The sequence below is a fragment of the Copadichromis virginalis genome, linkage group LG9, assembly GCF_057382275.1.
Source record: "Copadichromis virginalis isolate Kocher_CV1m ecotype Utaka linkage group LG9, C_Virginalis_male_GT1.1, whole genome shotgun sequence".
In the NCBI taxonomy this organism is placed as follows: Eukaryota; Metazoa; Chordata; class Actinopteri; order Cichliformes; family Cichlidae; genus Copadichromis; species Copadichromis virginalis.
The window spans coordinates 31,461,501-31,478,802 of record NC_140626.1 but is presented as its reverse complement, the minus strand read 5'-3'; the positions used below and the strand labels follow the sequence as shown (position 1 = coordinate 31,478,802).

Genomic DNA, 17,302 nt, shown 5'->3' with positions numbered 1-17,302 from the left:
TTGTCACAAACATTATTTACTGCAAACCAAGAGGTTAAACATGTCAAAATAAGAAACGCTGCTGTGTGTTAACAAGGCAAAGCTGCTGGTTTCTCATATTTACGTGGCAAAATTAACCAGTGATCGAGCGTCAGCTGTACAGAATGAAATAAAAACAAACACACAGGAACAACTGTAACACCGAGATAAATAAAACTTTTTTATTGCATTCGAGTAAATACACCAGTTAAGGCCAGAGAATTGACACCCTTGTTCTTTTTGCAGCAGCATCATAATAAAGTGTAAAAAGGAAAAGCTGTTTGTGCGTGTAAGCAACAGTGAGATATAAAAACGTAACACGCTGTATCGTAACACCGAGGAGTCGAAGTGAATGAGGTTATGATGAGAAGGGCTGGAGTGTTTACCTCGTTTTCTACAGTTGAGAGGCTGTAACACTGACAAGTGGGAAAAATGATAAGAGTATAAAATAGAGAAACATGGGGGGAAAAGCATCTTCTGCTGTAGTGCGCCAAACACATCAATTTGTAAACCTCCAGATCGACTGAAGCAACAAGATTCAAACAAAGTGCCTGTGGGCTGTTCAAAATTCAGAAACCGTTATATGTCAGAACCTAAAATTCATTCATTATTCTCAACAACACGGAAACACTTGGAGCTCGGCATCTGGATGCTGAAAGGCTTCAGTTTGACGCCTCAGCACGCCACGGTTTGGTCAAAGTGTCTCTTTCCGTCCAGGTACAGCATCGACTCTGTCAGACACACAAAACATCCACATCAGTACACACAGCTGTTCTCCTTCCTTTCAGTTTGATCTTTGAATACAGAACAAGTCAGATCTGTAATCCCAGATTAATCAACAACTCTATGTGCAGGATTTGTTTTTAAGTTTTTAAAGTTTGGCTTTTATTCGGTGGCTGTGGAGGAGCTAACATCATGGGTCACCTGTAGATTAACCTGCCTGCATACGCTGCACCCAGTGAGTAATAAAATTGCAACAGGTTGTCATGGAAACCTGAAAAAAAGCTGAAAATGCTGCTGAAACATCTACTATTCCTAGTTTTTAAAACGTGACACAGTAAATGTCTCGGTAGAAAAGAGTGAGTCAAAGCGAGAAGTGCCGATCAACGAACGCGTGATCATAACAACCAGCAGCTAAATTAACATTTAACAACCGTTTTAATAGTTGATTTCTTTCGGCACTGAACGTGGAAGTTTGTTTGATTTATTCTGAAAGGAACTTACTGACATGGATATAAATCAGATTTCTTTTTTTAACTGTTTCCTGTCTGCACCGGCTCACCTCCATAAGTCTTGGGCATGATGTTGGGGACGTCGCGGTCTGAAGTGAAGGTGAAGTGGAAGATGTTGGTGGTGTTGTGCTGTCGGGTCAGCGGGTCAAACACCTCGCTGTGAACTCTGACCTGGACGTACGTCCCCTGAGTGTAACACACCTGAAAAACAAAGACACAAACAGCCGAAGCACAAAAAAGACATAAAAACATCATTTATCCTGTTCATGTAATTATTGTCCTTATTTTTTGTCTCGTGTCTCCTGTTCCAGTGCTGGATGCTCATATTAAAGGTGGACAGAGAAACGTGTTGCTTAATTCTTGTTTAGCCAATCAGAGGAAAGTTCGATTAAAGGAGGCGGGGCTAAAAAGGCCAGTTTTAGAGACAGGATTCACTGAGAGGCTGCTCCAAGGTGTCAGAAAAATCAGGATTATTTTGAACTTTGAATCATCCAAAGCTTCTCTAGCAAAGTCCAAGTATAAGAATATGGAGCAGTAGAGGTGACCTCCGATAATTCAGTTCAAAACATCTTCATTCTTGGTCTAATCTCAGTCACAAAAACACATGTAAAAAAAACATCTAGTTCCTATGATATAATTTTTTACAAAAAGTGCTGTAGGTGTAAAAAGTTGGCAAATAAACATCATCTTACATTCCTCTTAAAGGACAATCACTTTACTTTAGCTCCATTTTTGGTCTCCATCAGCTCCAAGTGAAATATTTCACTTTTTTAATCTAACTCCTCCCTTTTTTTTCCATTGGCTGGCCTCTAACTCTGAAAGCCATACAGGTAGTCCACCTATAAAGAAGATGCTCTGACCTGCGATGAGAGCATCAGCAAAGATCCAATCTCCACAGGTTTCTGGAAGAGGATATCATCGACAGCCACCAGACTCGGCCGACAACCCCTGCAACACACGGCAAGGAGCAACAACATTTACAGCAGTTATTCTTTAATGTTTCTTTAACCCTTTAGTCTAAATGTCTCACCCGTAGGAGCAGGCGTTGGCCCAGCCGAGCTCGTAAGCTTTCCTCATCAGAAAACCTCCAAATATCCTGTTAAAGATGTTCCTCTCCTGGTCAACACAAACACAGAAACAGGTTTTTTAAGTTTAAGATTTTTTAAATCACACCTTGCATATATTCACAGCCTAAAATGAACCTCAGTGTAGAAATAAATTCTCCTTCTTATTATTTATCCGTCCTCTCACCTGAGGATGGCAGATCTCCAATCCTTTCAGTTTGGCATCTTCCATCCACACTGAGTTTGGGGGCAGAATTCTGCTGCGGAAACTGACTGTGCTGCAGAAACATCCACAGAGATTTAACAGAGTGTATCTTAATATATGAAGCAAATATAACATCCTCATGATATCCTGTGATGTTTCAGTCGTACTTGGTGTCCAGGGTGTTGAGGAAAAGGCCGTGAACGACCGTCCTCTCCTCTTGTGTGGGAGCGACCTTCAGCAGCGACGCAGTGCTCAGCTCCACACGGCGGGATTTGTTAGCTGGAGGAGAGTGAGCGTCAAGATCAGCGTGCAAAGACTACGCTCTTCATAAAAGCTGCGATTGTTTCATCGGCTCTCACCTTCGCCTTCCTGCAAGAGTCGTTCTTCCTCGGGTCCTTCAGGCGTCAGTGGATTTACAAACGCTGCCCTGAAAAGGGAAAAGAAGCAGAAACACAGAGTATTAAATAAGTATGAGAGAAACACAGCATGAGTTTACCGTGCCACTTTTAGGACTGAGAAGCAAAGCTCTATGCAAAAATAAATCTGCACAGGAAATGGGAAATAAAATGATTTCCGTGCACATAATTAGTCCTCAATGAAAACACTTTCTCGATGCAGAGAGCCAAAACAAACAAATGTAATAATAATGCAAAATCTCCTGAGGCAGCACACGAGCAGAGGACAGAATCCAGATGTACAGTGCTGGGCAGAGAGCTCCTCATAGTTATTAATCCCAACTCTTAAATCTCTGTGAGGTAAGATACTCAGAGAGTCGATCAGATCTATGTCTCTTGGACCCTAACAGCCTCTGCAACATGGAAACTATAACACTACTTTCAGGGTAACTCTGATCCTATTAACCCCCAAACTGTGTTTCGTAGGCAAATAAAATGACTTTTGGTTCTGTTGATCACAACTATGTCAGATTTTCAAAAAAAAGGGCCCTGGGATCTAGAAATGGGATTCTCTAAACTCGTGTTTTTTCAAAATAAAAGCACTGGCACTGTACAGGATGTAATACCTCTTGTTTCCTGGGTCTCGGGCCACCATGACGAATGTAGCATCCAGAACGGAGGCGTACGCTCCGTCACGGTACTGCAGGAGAGACAAACACTTGGTTTTTATTTACACCACCAGCGAGCATAAACAGGGTTAAGACTCTTCATTTAATTACTCTCTTTGTATATATTGCATATAGTCGAGTAAGCAGGTTAGGCGAGCCCACCTGTGACATGTGGATCTTGGCTTCAATGGAGGACTTCCCCACCCACGTCACATGACCTGTGAACTTGATGTCGCAGTCGGGGTAGATGACGTGCTGCCTCATGTCTGACCAAGCGCGCACACACACACACACACACACAAAGATATTAGTGGTAAACAAACCAAAGTGGTTTATTGTACCCTGTACCCGAGAGATTCTTACCGATTTTGTCCACCAGGGCGGTGACAATAGACAGAGGAGACCTCTTTAGTTCTGAGTTGTAGGTGTGAGAGTAAGAGATGAGGACTGAGGAAGAAAGAAGAGGAGAAATTACAGTTAGGTCCATAAATATTTAGATTCTCTACATTACCACAGTGAATTTGAAATGACCCACATGCAGACTTTCAGCTTTAATTCAGTGGGTTGAATCCTTTCATTTCGGTGGACAAGTTAAATAACTCAAAACAAAACGTTAATTTCTAATACTTAGTTGAAAACCCTGTGCTGGTGATCACAGCCTGAAGTATTGAGCTCATGGTCATCATCAGATGCTGGTTTCCTCCTGGTTAATGCTCTGCCAGGCCTTTACCTGTTGGTTTGTGGGTCTCTCTGTTCAAAGCTTAATCTTCAACAACTGAAATACATGATCAGCTGGGTTAAGCTCAGGCGACTGACTGGTCCATTCAGGAGTGGGTTGCTTTAGCTATATGTTTGGGGTCATTGTCCATCTGTATTATGAAACGCCGCCCAATCGGTTTGACTGCGTTCAGCTGGGTTTGAGCAGACAGTACGTCTCTGAACACATCAGCATTGATTCGGCCCCTTCTGTCCTGTCCAGCCCAGTCTAGCCTCTCTTTTCTTGAGGATTATGACTGGCTTTCGCTTTGCAGTGAACCCTGAGTATTTACTTTCACACCCGCTTCTCTTTATGGTAGACCTCCTGGAGAGTATCGTTCACTTCGATGGCTGGACGTCCAGGTCTTTTGGCGTTGCTGAGTTCAGCAGTGCTTTCTTTCTTTCACAGGATGTACCAAACTGTAGATTTTAACACTCCTGTAACAATTTCATCCAGTTTGAATGTGGATACCCTCAAATAAAAGCTGAGAGTCTACACTTCCTGTCCATATTTCAGCGCCCAAGTTTAAATGAACCTAACTGTGTAATTAGTGCTTGAATGAGTGAAGTTCCCCATCATCTAATCTGCTGTGTACCTGCTAAACTGTCCAAGTCCTCCAGGATTCTGCCAAACCTGAAACGAGACAGAAAACAGTTAGAAGGTCAAAACTGAAGCGCAGACGTACTGGGCCACATTTACTCAGAGAGCAGGCTGCATTCATTTTCTGATGACTGCGCACAAACACAGGGTTCAATTTCTAGCATTTAAACAGGCGAGTCATAAAAGCAGTCAGTACAGTAGCTATGAAGTTTTTGCAGCATGCTGTAAACAAGTTTGTTTCTACTGTAAACAGACACTTTAACACAGGGGTCTTTTTGGAGCCTGCCTCCAGTGGCCATTAGGGGAAGTGCAGCTTTTGGCTCTGGAGGTTCTTGCTTATCCAATACAAAGAATGTAACTGAACCCGTCACCATTCACATGGAGGAGACATGGATTTATCAGACTGTCATGTAGCTCTTAGATTTTCCTTTCATGGTAAACGTACTGTTGGTCTGCCCGTTCACTCACTTTACTGTCTCCGCTTTCTGCGTGTTTACCTGACGGTGTTGTGGTAGGTCAGATACTTCTCCCTGAGCTGTGGCTCAGAGCCCAGGGGCAGGTGCACCTCCAGGTAGCTGTCCTTCATCCTCTTGGCAGGAAGTTCGTTCTGAGATTTGGCCAACATGGATGACAGTGAGACACGCTCCGCCATGGCCTGCTGATGGTCGCTGCAGACGAGAACGAGACCGCATCACTAAATATAACATGTTAAAAATAGACTCCCTGGATTTGTTCATGTAAATATATTTCATTGGTATTATTATTATTGATTATACGATAGTTTTGTCCCACTTTCTCACCACTTTTTTCTTTAGATTTATCTTTTAAAATATTTATTAAGCAAAAAAGCAATAAAAAAGTCCTGTAATTACAGTAAACAGCAAAAATGTGTCATCTAACTGCTGATAAATGAGCTCAGTCAGCTTTATTTTTAGGACTTCAGTTAGAAATACTGAAGGTGAGGGTTGGATTTAGGTGTGTAGGGGTTTGGAAGCTAAAAGCTTTAACAATTGTGTACTGAAAAGTGAACAGCAGTAATCTAACAGACAGGAAATGAACACATTATTTACTTGTTTTCTCAAAATTCCTCCAGATAAAAATGACCGGCCTTTTTTTCTTACCAGAAAAAAGACGATTCTACAGCAGATTTAATAGACTGATAAAATTACAGGAGTAACATGAGATGAGAGAGGAACGATATGGGAGTCATATATATGTGTGTCATCTGCAATACAATAACATCTGATGCTGAGGATTTTTTAAATAATTATTCAAGTGAGTGTTGGCACGTAAATATAAAATATCTGGGGTCCGAGAGCAGAACCCTGTGGAACCTCTAACAGTACTAAAGCTGTCTGACAAAACTGAACGACCGCAGGTAACAACAGGACAATCCTAAATCTCAAGTATCCAGCCAGACAGCTTTTCACAAAGCCAATGAACAAACTCAAAAGTAACTCTGTGAAAGCAAAATGACCAAAAATGTCTTTTTTGATAATCTTGCCAAAACGTAACGATCGAAGCAAAATTTATTACTGCATTCAAAGGCTGCAGACTGAGTGGTGGCTTTTAACATTTGCTGAGAAATGATTAAGGATGCTGTGATTTTTAAGGAGAGGCCAGCTGCCGATTCTTTTACAGGCAGAGAGTCACAAACAGATTTGTTTCACCAGAAATGGATTCATACTAAGATTTAAAGTAAATCTATTATATTTTCTTACTTTCTATCATATATACACTGTTACAACAGCTGATGTTTATATTAACCACAACGTTTGTAAAATGAGGTCAGTCTGTGTGTAAAAACGCATGTTTCTGACAGTTTTTTTCTACTGTTGGGTCTGTATGATGTCACAGAGAGAGGATGACAATAATATACTCATCGAAGGCATTAAGCCTTAGGTGGCTTAAAGGGGGAGGAGCTAAAACAGCTCATTTCAGACAGCATGAGGTAAATAAAGATGATTTTGAACTGTGAGTCATGCCAGTTACCTCCAGTTTGTGGAAGCTCCCACGATTTCTCTCAGCCTGTTTCGCACTGAAAACAGAAGACGAACCAGATGTATGAAAGATCTGAACACTGGAGTTTGGAGGCTGCCATTAAATATAGCACATTTTTTACAATGTGATCTGAGACTTGCAGCTCAGCAACGTCTGAACAGCAAGAAAACATAAAACTGAAGCTGAGTGCCACAGAGGGAAGAAGACGAGAGAGTTCCTGCTACAGGAAGGTTTGATTCTGCCAGAGGAGACGTCTTTGAACATAAAATGCAGCTCTATGAAAAGGCTGAACAGCAGAAGCTGAAACTTCAGTTAGGAGACAGTGGGGGGGAAACATGCAGGGAGGAGTTAAAATGTAATTAGAGTAAATTAGAAGATAATTAATAAGCTCGTCAGTTCAGATAGTTGTCATCTTGGTTTACCAACACGCACCATTTGACACATGAAACTGTGGATTTCCTGTGGAGAAACACAAAGGATTAAACACACAGGGCTCAGAGGACGACGGACTCATGAGGAGACCAGAATAAACTCAAATGTACAAAGTGAAAACACTTCTGTCCTGAATACAGCAGAGACTTTGTTCCACTAAGGATACAGCAGGTCCTATTTAGGGCCTTGCTTTGTTTATTATTATCATTTACACAAGTAAATCACACTTAACATGATGGAAACCAGTGAAAATATTCATGGCGTCGCAGCACTCTCTCTCATCAACCTTTATGAAACCAGGTACGCAAATCCAACATCCCAGGATGCACAACAAAGCTTCTCTGAGAAAACCTTAAAGAAACTCAAGCTTTTTATCTTTAAAGGTAAATTTCGGTAGTGACCGAAAGAACGAGATCGCGGATACAAGCGGCAGAAATGAGCTTCCTCCGAAGGGTGGCTGGCCTCTCCCTTAGAGATAGGGTGAGAAGTTCGGCCATCCGGGAGGGGCTCAGAGTAGAGCAGCTGCTGCTCCACATCGAAAGGAGCCAGCTGAGGTGGTTCGGGCATCTGACAAGGATGCCCCCTGGGCGCCTCCTGGGTGAGGTGTTCCAGGCATGTCCCACCGGGAGGAGGCCCCGGGGCAGACCCAGGACACGCTGGAGAGATTATATCTCTCGGCTGGCCTGGGAACACCTTGGTGTTCCCCCGGATAAGCTGGAGGAGGTGGCTGGGGAGAGGGAGGTCTGGGCCTCTTTGCTTAGGCTGCTGCCCCCGCGACCCGGCCTCGGATAAAGCGGATGAAGATGGATGGATGGATGGATGGATGGTAAATTTCCATTTTCCAGGCTTGAGGCAGATTTTCATTTTTACATAATTGTGTGAAGCTTTGTGGTTACAAACAGCTTTTACTTTCCTCTGCGCACTTACTCCTAAATGTTACTCTATTGATTTAGAATAAAAATAGAACAGAAACAAACTTCAAACAAACTCTGAATACTTGGGCCTAATACATGTTGTCATTCTCTGTTCACAATTTATGTAATTTTAAGCTCAACTAGGTCATTAAATTTAAGTGTATTGAGCGATAAAAATAATAAATTTTGGTGACTTCAACGTAAAGACCTCCCAAATGCAGAATTGTGAAACTTTTGAGTTTGCATTGAAGGTTTGTTGTGTCATCGTAAATGTTGACGTTTCACCACAACACAAGAATTTACTATACCTCAGATGTATAAATATCTAATCTGCCACAATCGTCAGCTGATTGCTAAGAGTCTGGAGGCCTCTAAAATGGCATAACGCCACCTGGTGGCAACAGGAACTCATCATAGATGTGATAATCATCATATTACATGACATTTGCATTGTGTTGATACTAGCTTCATGTATGTAAACTGTTCCATCATAGCTCTGATTTCACATGTGTTACTTCACTCTTTACCTCTCTGTGTTCTTGCTGTTAAATCAGGCGATGTGAAACAGGAAGTGCGTTTGCTTTCTTACCCTCGATCATGTCAGGTGCCTTTCCCTGCTTGCCCTGCTTCAACGCTCCTCCCGTGCAGAACGACCTCCTCGTGAAGGACGCGGCCGATCGCAGCAGCAGAAACCTGAAGCAAGCAGAAAAACTCCTGTAATTACCAAGTCCTGTTACAGGCACGCACACCGACCGCCTCTATTTCAGGCCGGGCGTGTGAGCGGTTTAGATCCCGAACAGCTGATCAGACGGACTGTTACCGCCCCCCCATGAGAGGAGCGTGACTCTCTGCAGCTTAGTCACATTTATAGCTCGTTACTGCATGTCCACTTTCTGAACATCTTTTTTTAAAATGTAATCTCCATGAGATTAAAATACAATTTTAAAAATAAGAGTACATTCAATGATCTTAATTATTGTTAGACTGGGTCACAGGACAGTTATCATGAACTGTAAAGTCAGTGAGTCTGTGTTACCTGGATTAGCAGCAATCTGTCCTTTATTTTTAACAATGCATCAATGACTGGAATAACAAAAAGTTCACAACTCTTCTGACAAAGGAATTTAAAAATAACTTGATAACAATACTGATTATTTCTTTGACTCTGACCTAATCTGACCAAACCTAAAGTTCCTCTGTGTAGAAGAAACCCCGAATCTCTGTTTGGTTTCATCTGTGCCCCTCAGCTGTCGAAGGACCTGCCTGAGGGCCTTCAGCTTTCTTCATCAGTATCTTTTAAAACATTCTCTGAAGTCTTACTTATATTGTTGGTCTTTCTCAGTCGTCTTCTTACAGATTTTACATCTTTAACTTAATTCTGATTTTTTAACTAATTTTCCACTGCATTTATAACTAGGAAGTCTCACTGTTTTTTACTCTTCGTGTTACACTCAAGTTGTGTAACAGACAGCAACCTTAGAGCTGAAGAAGAAGGCAGGATGAAGGTGAAGATGAGAGTCACAAAAGGGAAGTTTTGTAAAATGGTAGTGAGGCCTGTTATGATCTGTGGTTCTGAGACAGTGCTGCTGACAAAAACGATGGAAAGAGGAGTTGAAGATGCTCAGATTCTCACTGGGAGTGAGCCGGATGAATAGGATTAGTTATGATTAGTAATTAGAGACACAGCTCAGGATGAGTGTTTGGACATGTGAAGATGGGGAGAAAGGATGGAAAAGAGGAAGTTAGAGGAAGTTCATGGATGTGGTGAAGGAGGACATGCAAAGAGTGACAGAGGAGGATGAAAAGAAGAACTAGCGTCTTTTTAAAATCAAACATTTTAACTGATTTTTTTATTATTATTATTATGTGTGTATTGTACATGTGAAACTCTTCGTAGTGGTCATTTTGACCTCATTACTTATTTATAAAGCGCATGTAGGAGTGTAAACTGCGTAGAGGTTTCTGAACTAGCCTGTGTAGCTGTCATAAGTTAACTTCGGTGTTTATCCTGTGTGAGGCCTCCTGATTTGCTCTGTCTTTATTTCCTGCAGACACGCCCTTCGTGGAAACAGACCGCCGCCCTCTGTGGGCCTGGTTAACTAGTCACTCTTCATTTACACACCACTGAAGTCATAACAGAGAAAGGACCATCACAAATCGCTGTTTATCGCTGCTTCGCTTCCCTCGCTACTCTTAGGTCACTTGTTAACAGCGCGGACGCCGCAGAGACAGCTGTGCACGAGCTTTGTTTTACGTCACTAACCTCTGTGAGAGCATTTTGACCGGGATGACAGAGCCGAGGCCTCGAGGGGTCCAAACGAAGCGGGTGGGCTGAAAAAAGGGAGAGAAAAGAAGAAGAATCACAGTTTTCTCTTGAGGAGAGAAAGAGGCTGATGACGGGGTAGCTTCCGCGGTGGCACGCAGCTCCGCCCACTGCGTGATGACGCAGCGCTCAGCATCCGTGGGCCTTGATGCCCTCGGTCCAGCCTGTCAGGAACTTTATTTGACAGGCTAACCTTACAAATTTAGACACAGACAGACACAGTGGTGCTCACTGAGAGATTTTCCAAGTAAAAGTGTTATCGCTCACTAAACAGCCGCTTAAAAAACTTTTACATTTCTGTTTTTGATATTTCCGTTTAGCCTAAATCTGCCACTCTAATATAATTTGTCCTTCTTATTTTTTTCTCTCGAAATGTTACTCTCTCTGCCAGAACCTTGAACTTTGTATTTATTGAATTACCCATGTTTTTGTCGAACGTGGGTCAGTGAAACAGTAACAAACCTAACTGTATGCATGAGTAAAATATCAAAACACTCTTTGTGTACTTTTTTTTATGAATCTATAAATAATTTCCTTTATTTATTAGATGAGTGGATACATGTTGACATGTTGTAATATGGTGTTTACCATGTCATAGCGTACAAAGCACAAGGGGAAACAAGGGAAAGTGATTCTCCTTTAACCCTCCTGATATGTTTCAGGTCGGAGTGATCCATTTCAAAATTGAATATTATATTTAAAATTATTTTAAAGTATTTTTTCAACATGGAACTTATTCTGCTTGGTTTAATAGATGTAATCAACATATACAATGAAAGTAGCTAATTTCACATATTTACACGTATATTTTGTGTCACAATGTCTCTGGAGACTTCATATTTTTTCCAGAGTCATCCGATTTGATAATCAAGAGACAAGCACTGTTAGATGGGAGAGAGAGAGACAAGCTGGCAACTACCATTATTCAACACTGTACTTAAAAAAAGTCATATATCCTCATCGAACCATGATCTGTGAGCAGTAAAGAACACAACTACATCAAATAATGACTGAAATAGTTGGTAATGGAGTTAATAATGAGATATGAACAATGTTTATTCTGTGGGTTTTTTGTTGTTTTGGATAACTAAACATGCCCAAGCTGACCCACGAACGTCCTTCCTTCACCTTGGAGACAAACATAACAGAAGGGTTAAAAGTGTCTGGTTTTCACTACAAGATACTCCTGAGGCACACCTTCCCCTTAGTTGTTGGTTTTTTTTAAGCTGAACACTTTTCTGGACAGCCAAACGTTCTGGTCCGTCTTCTACAAGTGAATGAACAACAACGGTAAGATGTATGAGAAGAAAATAACGTATAAGAAGTGTCATAAATAAAGCAACTAAAACAACCACGTTATACACTGTTAGGGACATTAAATGTCTTGTATTGCATCAATTTCAGTCTAAGTTGCAGGTGTGGGGGTGGGGGTGGCCTTTGACCTGTTCTCAGAGGATCATTGTTCCCCCCAGTACATCAATGCTACAACTGTCTGCGAAGCATCTAACCACACCTAATCATTACACACACGCTACTCTGCACATGAATATGTAGGGTCTGCTGGTGTTGGAAAATTCCACTTGTGTGGGCAGACAGAGGCATTATGGGAGAGACCTGAACTGAAGTCTGTACTGGAGCATTGTGAGTTGAAATTAAACCCCCTGGAGGAAAAAAGAAATGTGAAAAACTGGTGATTCCATACATGTGGTTCTTTTTTTCCTCAAAGACCTTTAAAATTAATTAGACAAACCTTCACAACAACTGCCCAAATAGATCCCTGCTGAGTGGCTTCACTTCCTTGGAGAACAGGAATGCCTTTCTGTCAGTGTAAAGACACTCAACTAAATATTTAATCCTTGACATATCTTAAAAGAAAAGGAAGGACAATTTCAACAATATGTCTCAGTTTTCTACATCATAAATGTGTAGAATCACAGAAAAGTAGCTTATTGTCAGTCTGCCCCAGGGCAGCTGTGGCTACAACTGTAGCTGCCTCCACCAGTGTGTGAATGCGAGAGTGAATGAATAGTGGCATTGTAAAGCGCTTTGGGTGCCTTGAAAAGCGCTATATAAATCCAATCCATTATTCATTATTATTATTATTATTATTGCCCAGAGTGTCCTGTATTTATGATAATGTTCTTCATTTTTGTATAGTAGAACATTTCTGTTTTAAATACTGTAAAAACAATATTTCTTCATTTAATTGTTTATCTGTTACGTAACTATTTTGGTGCCAAACTGATCTGTTTTAGAAGAACTTATCATCCCAAGAAAGTTTCTAGTCCTCATAACACCTGGAAATCTATGTGCTTCTTATCTTATCTCTGGGGCAAAACTGATGTTGTTTTCTGAACTTCAGATACAGTTACAGTTAAGTTACTGTTTTGATTAAGTAACTTAAATTATAGGCTATTGTTTTTGTTTAATGTGTTAGATATTTAGCACATTGTTTGACTCTTATACATTAGTTAAACATTAGTTCAACATTGTTTAACTAAAGAATAAAAACACTTTCCCAGGTCCTTTTCTCCATCAAAAACATATGACAGAATAAAAACAGACAACAACAACAACAACAACCTTTATTTATAGAGCACATTAAAAGCCTTAGGCATACCAAAGTGCTTTACAAAAAAACAATAAAATAATACAGTTAAGAGCATTAATATCAAATATAATAAGAACAGCAGACAATGTTCACAGTAGAAAGCCACTAATAAAATGGACTGCAGCACATAGATTATAGCAGACCCAGTGCCGCATGATAGAGAACACCAAGAATGAAGGAATAGTAAAAAGTTAATGCAATAGGTCGCAGTTAACAGTCAGCATTTAACGGGTAGAGAAGGCAAGTTCAAAAAGATAAGTTTTAAGGCGTGCTTTAAAAGAAAAAATAGAATCAGACTCCCGAATGCCAATCGGGAGGCTGTTCCATAACTCAGGTGCAGCAAAGGCAAACGATCGATCGCCTCTAGATTTCAACCGAGATCTGGGCTGAACTAACAATAACTGCGAGGATGACCTTAAAGCCCTGGCAGGGACATAAGGGTTTAAAAGTTCCTTAAGATAGGTTGGTGCAGTATTATTGATAATTTTAAACGTAAGCAGCAAAATTTTAAATTGAATACGGTATTTGATAGGCAGCCAATGCAGCTCAGCAAGAACCGGAGTAATATGGTCAAACTTCTTGGTTTTAGTTAGAATACGTGCCGCAGCATTCTGAACTGTCTGTAATCTATGTAGAAGGGTAACATGGAGACCAGAATAGAGTGAGTAATCTAGTCTTGACGTTACAAAAGCATGAATGAGCTTTTCTAAGTCATTATACGGGACCCCCACATGTGACCGTTCTTTGTACCCCGATTGGACAAAAAAGTGACCAGGGGGTGTCGCTGATTTGTCAGAAATGCGATACTTGAGTGAACCGACCAATTATATTGCAGCGCGAGCCGGCTATAAAAGCCCTGACATAAACAAAGGGGGCACAGTAGAGCGGCAGCGACCCAGCCGAGGGCCAGTTATACTGAATGTTTTATCTCGACGAGCGCGTTCGGACCAGAGGCTGACTGTGGGGGAAAAGCCACTGCGAGGCGAATGAAGAAACACCTAATCTTCCAATTTACATACAGAGGACTTCTGACGAAAGGGAAAAAAAGTAAAAGAAGAAAATGGAGTATAAATTACGAAAAGCTGAACCCCGAGACGTGCCTGATATATTACGACTGGTGAAGGTAGGCCTGTGGGATCAAAAAAACCAAATACCGTTTTGGGGATAAACGTAATTAATTTGATATGAAACGAGCAGGAATTCAATATAGCGGTCGAAAGCTAAAGGGAACTGTTACGTGTTACAATATCCGTTAGCTGTGGAAATCCGTTAACTAGCGAAACATCGGCAGGTGTGAGCTTTCCTGAGGATGTCCGAGAATGAGGTCAGAGCCGGAGGCCTCTTTAACGTCAGATGACTCAGAGCGGCCGGGTGTCTAAATATGGTCCGTGTGACGCGGTGTCCGTATCATGGCTGACCCCGACGCGGAAACGTTACAAAACAAAACAAGCGACATTGCGAAACCCCGAAGAGGGTGCCGGTTTGATCTGGAAACTGGTGGCGCCTATATTTAGCATCAGGGCGTTTAGAGGCCTCTTAGTTAAAGTTAACGTCATTTTCAGTTTACACAATATACCGACTTTAAAGGACCTTATCGACTTTACTTGTAAACTTGGCTTTAAAAAATAAATAAAATTGGCTCCTTCTAGTTAATTCCACTTAACTTTTTGGCTTGTAAATTGTAAAGCCATTTTAAATTGTTCCCATACAATTGTAAAAAGAGAAGATTATTTTTTTCAACCTCCCTCCTTTCTGGTCCTTTTAATGACCCTAACGTCAATTCATTTCTTGTGAATTTGCTCAATCATTCCCATTGAATAAAAGTGAAGTGATGGAAAAGATCTAAACCTCGACGCTCACATCTTAATCACCACAATGATACTGACCAATTATTACAATGATTCTTTTGTGTTCTTAATCAATAAATGACTTGTCGCACAATAAAATGTTTGTTAGAATACTGGATGAGCTGCAGAGCTGCAATACACTTTGCTTGTTTAAGAAATTGAGCTCAAAACAAACCGGATTCTGGACTAAATAAAAATGAAACGGCATCAGGAGTGCTGTGTCGCACTACGAATGACATCATCCCATTGTTGTTCCAGGAACTTGCAAAATACGAGGAGATGGAGCACCAGGTGACACTGACTGAGAAAGGTGAGTTTAAAGTCACCTGCACACGACTAAAAGACTACCTGCTCTGTTGTGTAAATAATTAAAGGTTGTGTTTGCCTGTAGAGCTCCTTGAGGATGGCTTCGGTGACACCCCGTTTTACCATTGCATCATCACTGAGATCCAAGGAGAGAAGAGCAGTGAAGGTACGAAACGCCACGGATCCTCTTTCTGGAGCAAAAACACTTGGAGGATCGTTTTCAGCCTGAGGCTTGAATAGTTTCCCACAGGAACCGTCAGGTTATCATGTCACCTGATAAGGAGAGTAAATGTTTCCCACCATCTGCTGAGACGGCGTTTCCACAGGGTGTGCATCCTGGTTTTGTAAATACAGGCCAAGAGTCAGACGCTCGCCTGCAGGTGTTAGTCCCCCTGAACACGTTTATTTAATTGTTCTTCACAACGTAGCTTCCATTGAGATGTACAGAGAAGTACAGTTTGTGCCTGACCTACAGGGGAGGCACCATCTGGACACATTCCCAGTGACTGCAGCGCAGACGCTCGTAAACAGTCTGATTAGGCCGAGAAAGTTCTGGCAGATTTCCCCTAAGAAGGAGGTTGAAGGTTAAGGTAGAAGTTTTCCTGCATGGAGCCATTTCTGGTGTTGCAGTTATTTATTTTTGCCCAACTGTCTCTTTGTTCACATCTTAAACAAGAATTTGCCTCCACAGCTTGTAAGCCTGGTGTTATTCCCAAAACATTAAACCTCAGCCCTGCTTTTATTTGCTCTGCATAGTCTCAGCATATATTTTATCCACATAATCTCAAGAATGAGATGTCTGGTTTCTAACAGCCTAACATGGTCGTTTCTCCCTGCAGATCGCAAGGTGGTGGGTTTCGCCATGTACTACTTCACGTACGACCCCTGGGTGGGCAAGCAGCTCTACTTGGAGGAGTTCTATGTGATGGATGAGTACAGAGGTAAAAACATCTCCATCTGTTTACATTCACTCCTGCTCTGCAGCTTCATTGATGCCTGAATTGTTCCTCTTTCTGCAGGTCTGGGCATCGGTTCAGGGATCCTGCGGAACCTCAGTAATGTGAGTGTTTACAAACTAAAGTGCATCCTGACTTTGGCTGTTCTTTTGAGCGCACCAACCTAAACTCCTCTCCGTCCTCTTCCAGCTGGCGATGAAGACGCGCTGCACCGGCATGATGTTCGTGGTGGCGGAGAACAACGAGCCGTCGGTCCAGTTCTACAAGCGGCGTGGTGCCGAGGACCTCTCTCAGGAGGAGGGATGGAGGCTCTTCAGGTTCGACAAGGACAGCCTCGTCAAGATGGCCGCTCCATCTGAGGAATAAGAGGCCTGACCGAGCAGACGCGCCTCGGCTTTTCAGAAGAGTTCAGCTTTGAAATGCAGCATTTATCACAGTAATCTGGTGTATTTAATCTGTCTGTAGTTCGTAGTCTTAGTGAGCCTTTTGTGTCTAATCTGTCACAGAGTTACTCGTCTTTATTCAATCTTAAAATCACTTTTAGCTTTAAATAAAAACTGCTAATCGCACACAACTGTCATTCTTCAGTTGGTTACATACTTGCCTTTGATTGCACTTGAATTCATAGTTTCCTTCACAGAATTCAAACTCATTAGAAAACTTTACCAGGCCATGTGTCACCTACAGTGCAGGAGTCCACTCGTGTCCTTATGTTGAATCAGGAAGATTCTGACGTTAAGTTCTCCTGGTTTTAAGTCACTCATCCAGTCTGTGGCGCTGACCTTTACAGAATGATGTCTTTCTTTTGCCACTCTGGCCACCAAACAAAGACCTACAACTCACTTATTTAAAAAGAAACTAACTTGAGGGCTGGATCGGTGTCGTCAACACACAACTGTTACTAGCAGCCTGTCACAAACACGTTGGTTCCCCTTTTTTAAGACTGAAAAATCCAAAAGCTGAATATTTGACT

At 41.7% G+C, this 17,302-nt stretch overlaps 2 protein-coding genes across 3 annotated transcripts; one reads left to right on the top strand and one right to left on the bottom strand.

Annotated features, from left to right (window-relative positions):
• Positions 1–186: 186 nt before the first annotated feature.
• acot9.1 (acyl-CoA thioesterase 9, tandem duplicate 1) lies at positions 187–10,738 on the bottom strand. Of its 2 annotated transcripts, XM_085468988.1 has the most exons (16): positions 10,550–10,737; positions 8,876–8,979; positions 7,373–7,399; positions 6,932–6,977; positions 5,437–5,607; positions 4,935–4,972; positions 3,946–4,029; positions 3,745–3,848; positions 3,541–3,614; positions 2,879–2,946; positions 2,687–2,798; positions 2,502–2,592; positions 2,281–2,366; positions 2,111–2,198; positions 1,301–1,451; positions 187–749 (listed from the first exon to the last, which is right to left on the bottom strand). In XM_085468988.1, exons 1-16 carry the CDS (start codon positions 10,561–10,563, stop codon positions 694–696), a joined length of 1,314 nt encoding a protein of 437 aa, XP_085325114.1. In that variant the 5' UTR covers positions 10,564–10,737; the 3' UTR covers positions 187–693. The 2 variants fall into 2 exon arrangements, with proteins under 2 accessions (XP_085325114.1, XP_085325113.1); XM_085468987.1 differs by lacking the exon at positions 7,373–7,399 and having other exon boundaries at positions 10,550–10,738.
• A 3,337-nt stretch (positions 10,739–14,075) lies between these two features.
• On the top strand, positions 14,076–16,909 carry LOC146702217 (diamine acetyltransferase 1-like). Its single transcript, XM_085469029.1, has 6 exons — positions 14,076–14,343; positions 15,326–15,377; positions 15,459–15,539; positions 16,213–16,314; positions 16,393–16,433; positions 16,519–16,909. Exons 1-6 carry the CDS (start codon positions 14,281–14,283, stop codon positions 16,693–16,695), a joined length of 516 nt encoding a protein of 171 aa, XP_085325155.1. The 5' UTR covers positions 14,076–14,280; the 3' UTR covers positions 16,696–16,909.
• The last annotated feature ends 393 nt before the right edge of the window (positions 16,910–17,302 follow it).

What these genes read in the sequence shown, in the direction of transcription:
- acot9.1 (XM_085468988.1), bottom strand. An exon ending in GGAGCTTCCACAAACTGGAG is followed by an intron (nt 5,608 to 6,931) that starts GTAACTGGCATG and finishes TCTCGTCTGCAG; the next exon opens with CGACCATCAGCAGGCCATGG. An exon ending in CCAAGATCCACATGTCACAG is followed by an intron (nt 3,615 to 3,744) that starts GTGGGCTCGCCT and finishes TCTCTCCTGCAG; the next exon opens with TACCGTGACGGAGCGTACGC.
- LOC146702217 (XM_085469029.1), top strand. Translation starts at nt 14,281, where the DNA reads ATGGAGTATAAATTACGAAAAGCTGAACCCCGAGACGTGCCTGATATA. An exon ending in GGTGACACTGACTGAGAAAG is followed by an intron (nt 15,378 to 15,458) that starts GTGAGTTTAAAG and finishes GTTTGCCTGTAG; the next exon opens with AGCTCCTTGAGGATGGCTTC. An exon ending in TGTGATGGATGAGTACAGAG is followed by an intron (nt 16,315 to 16,392) that starts GTAAAAACATCT and finishes CTCTTTCTGCAG; the next exon opens with GTCTGGGCATCGGTTCAGGG.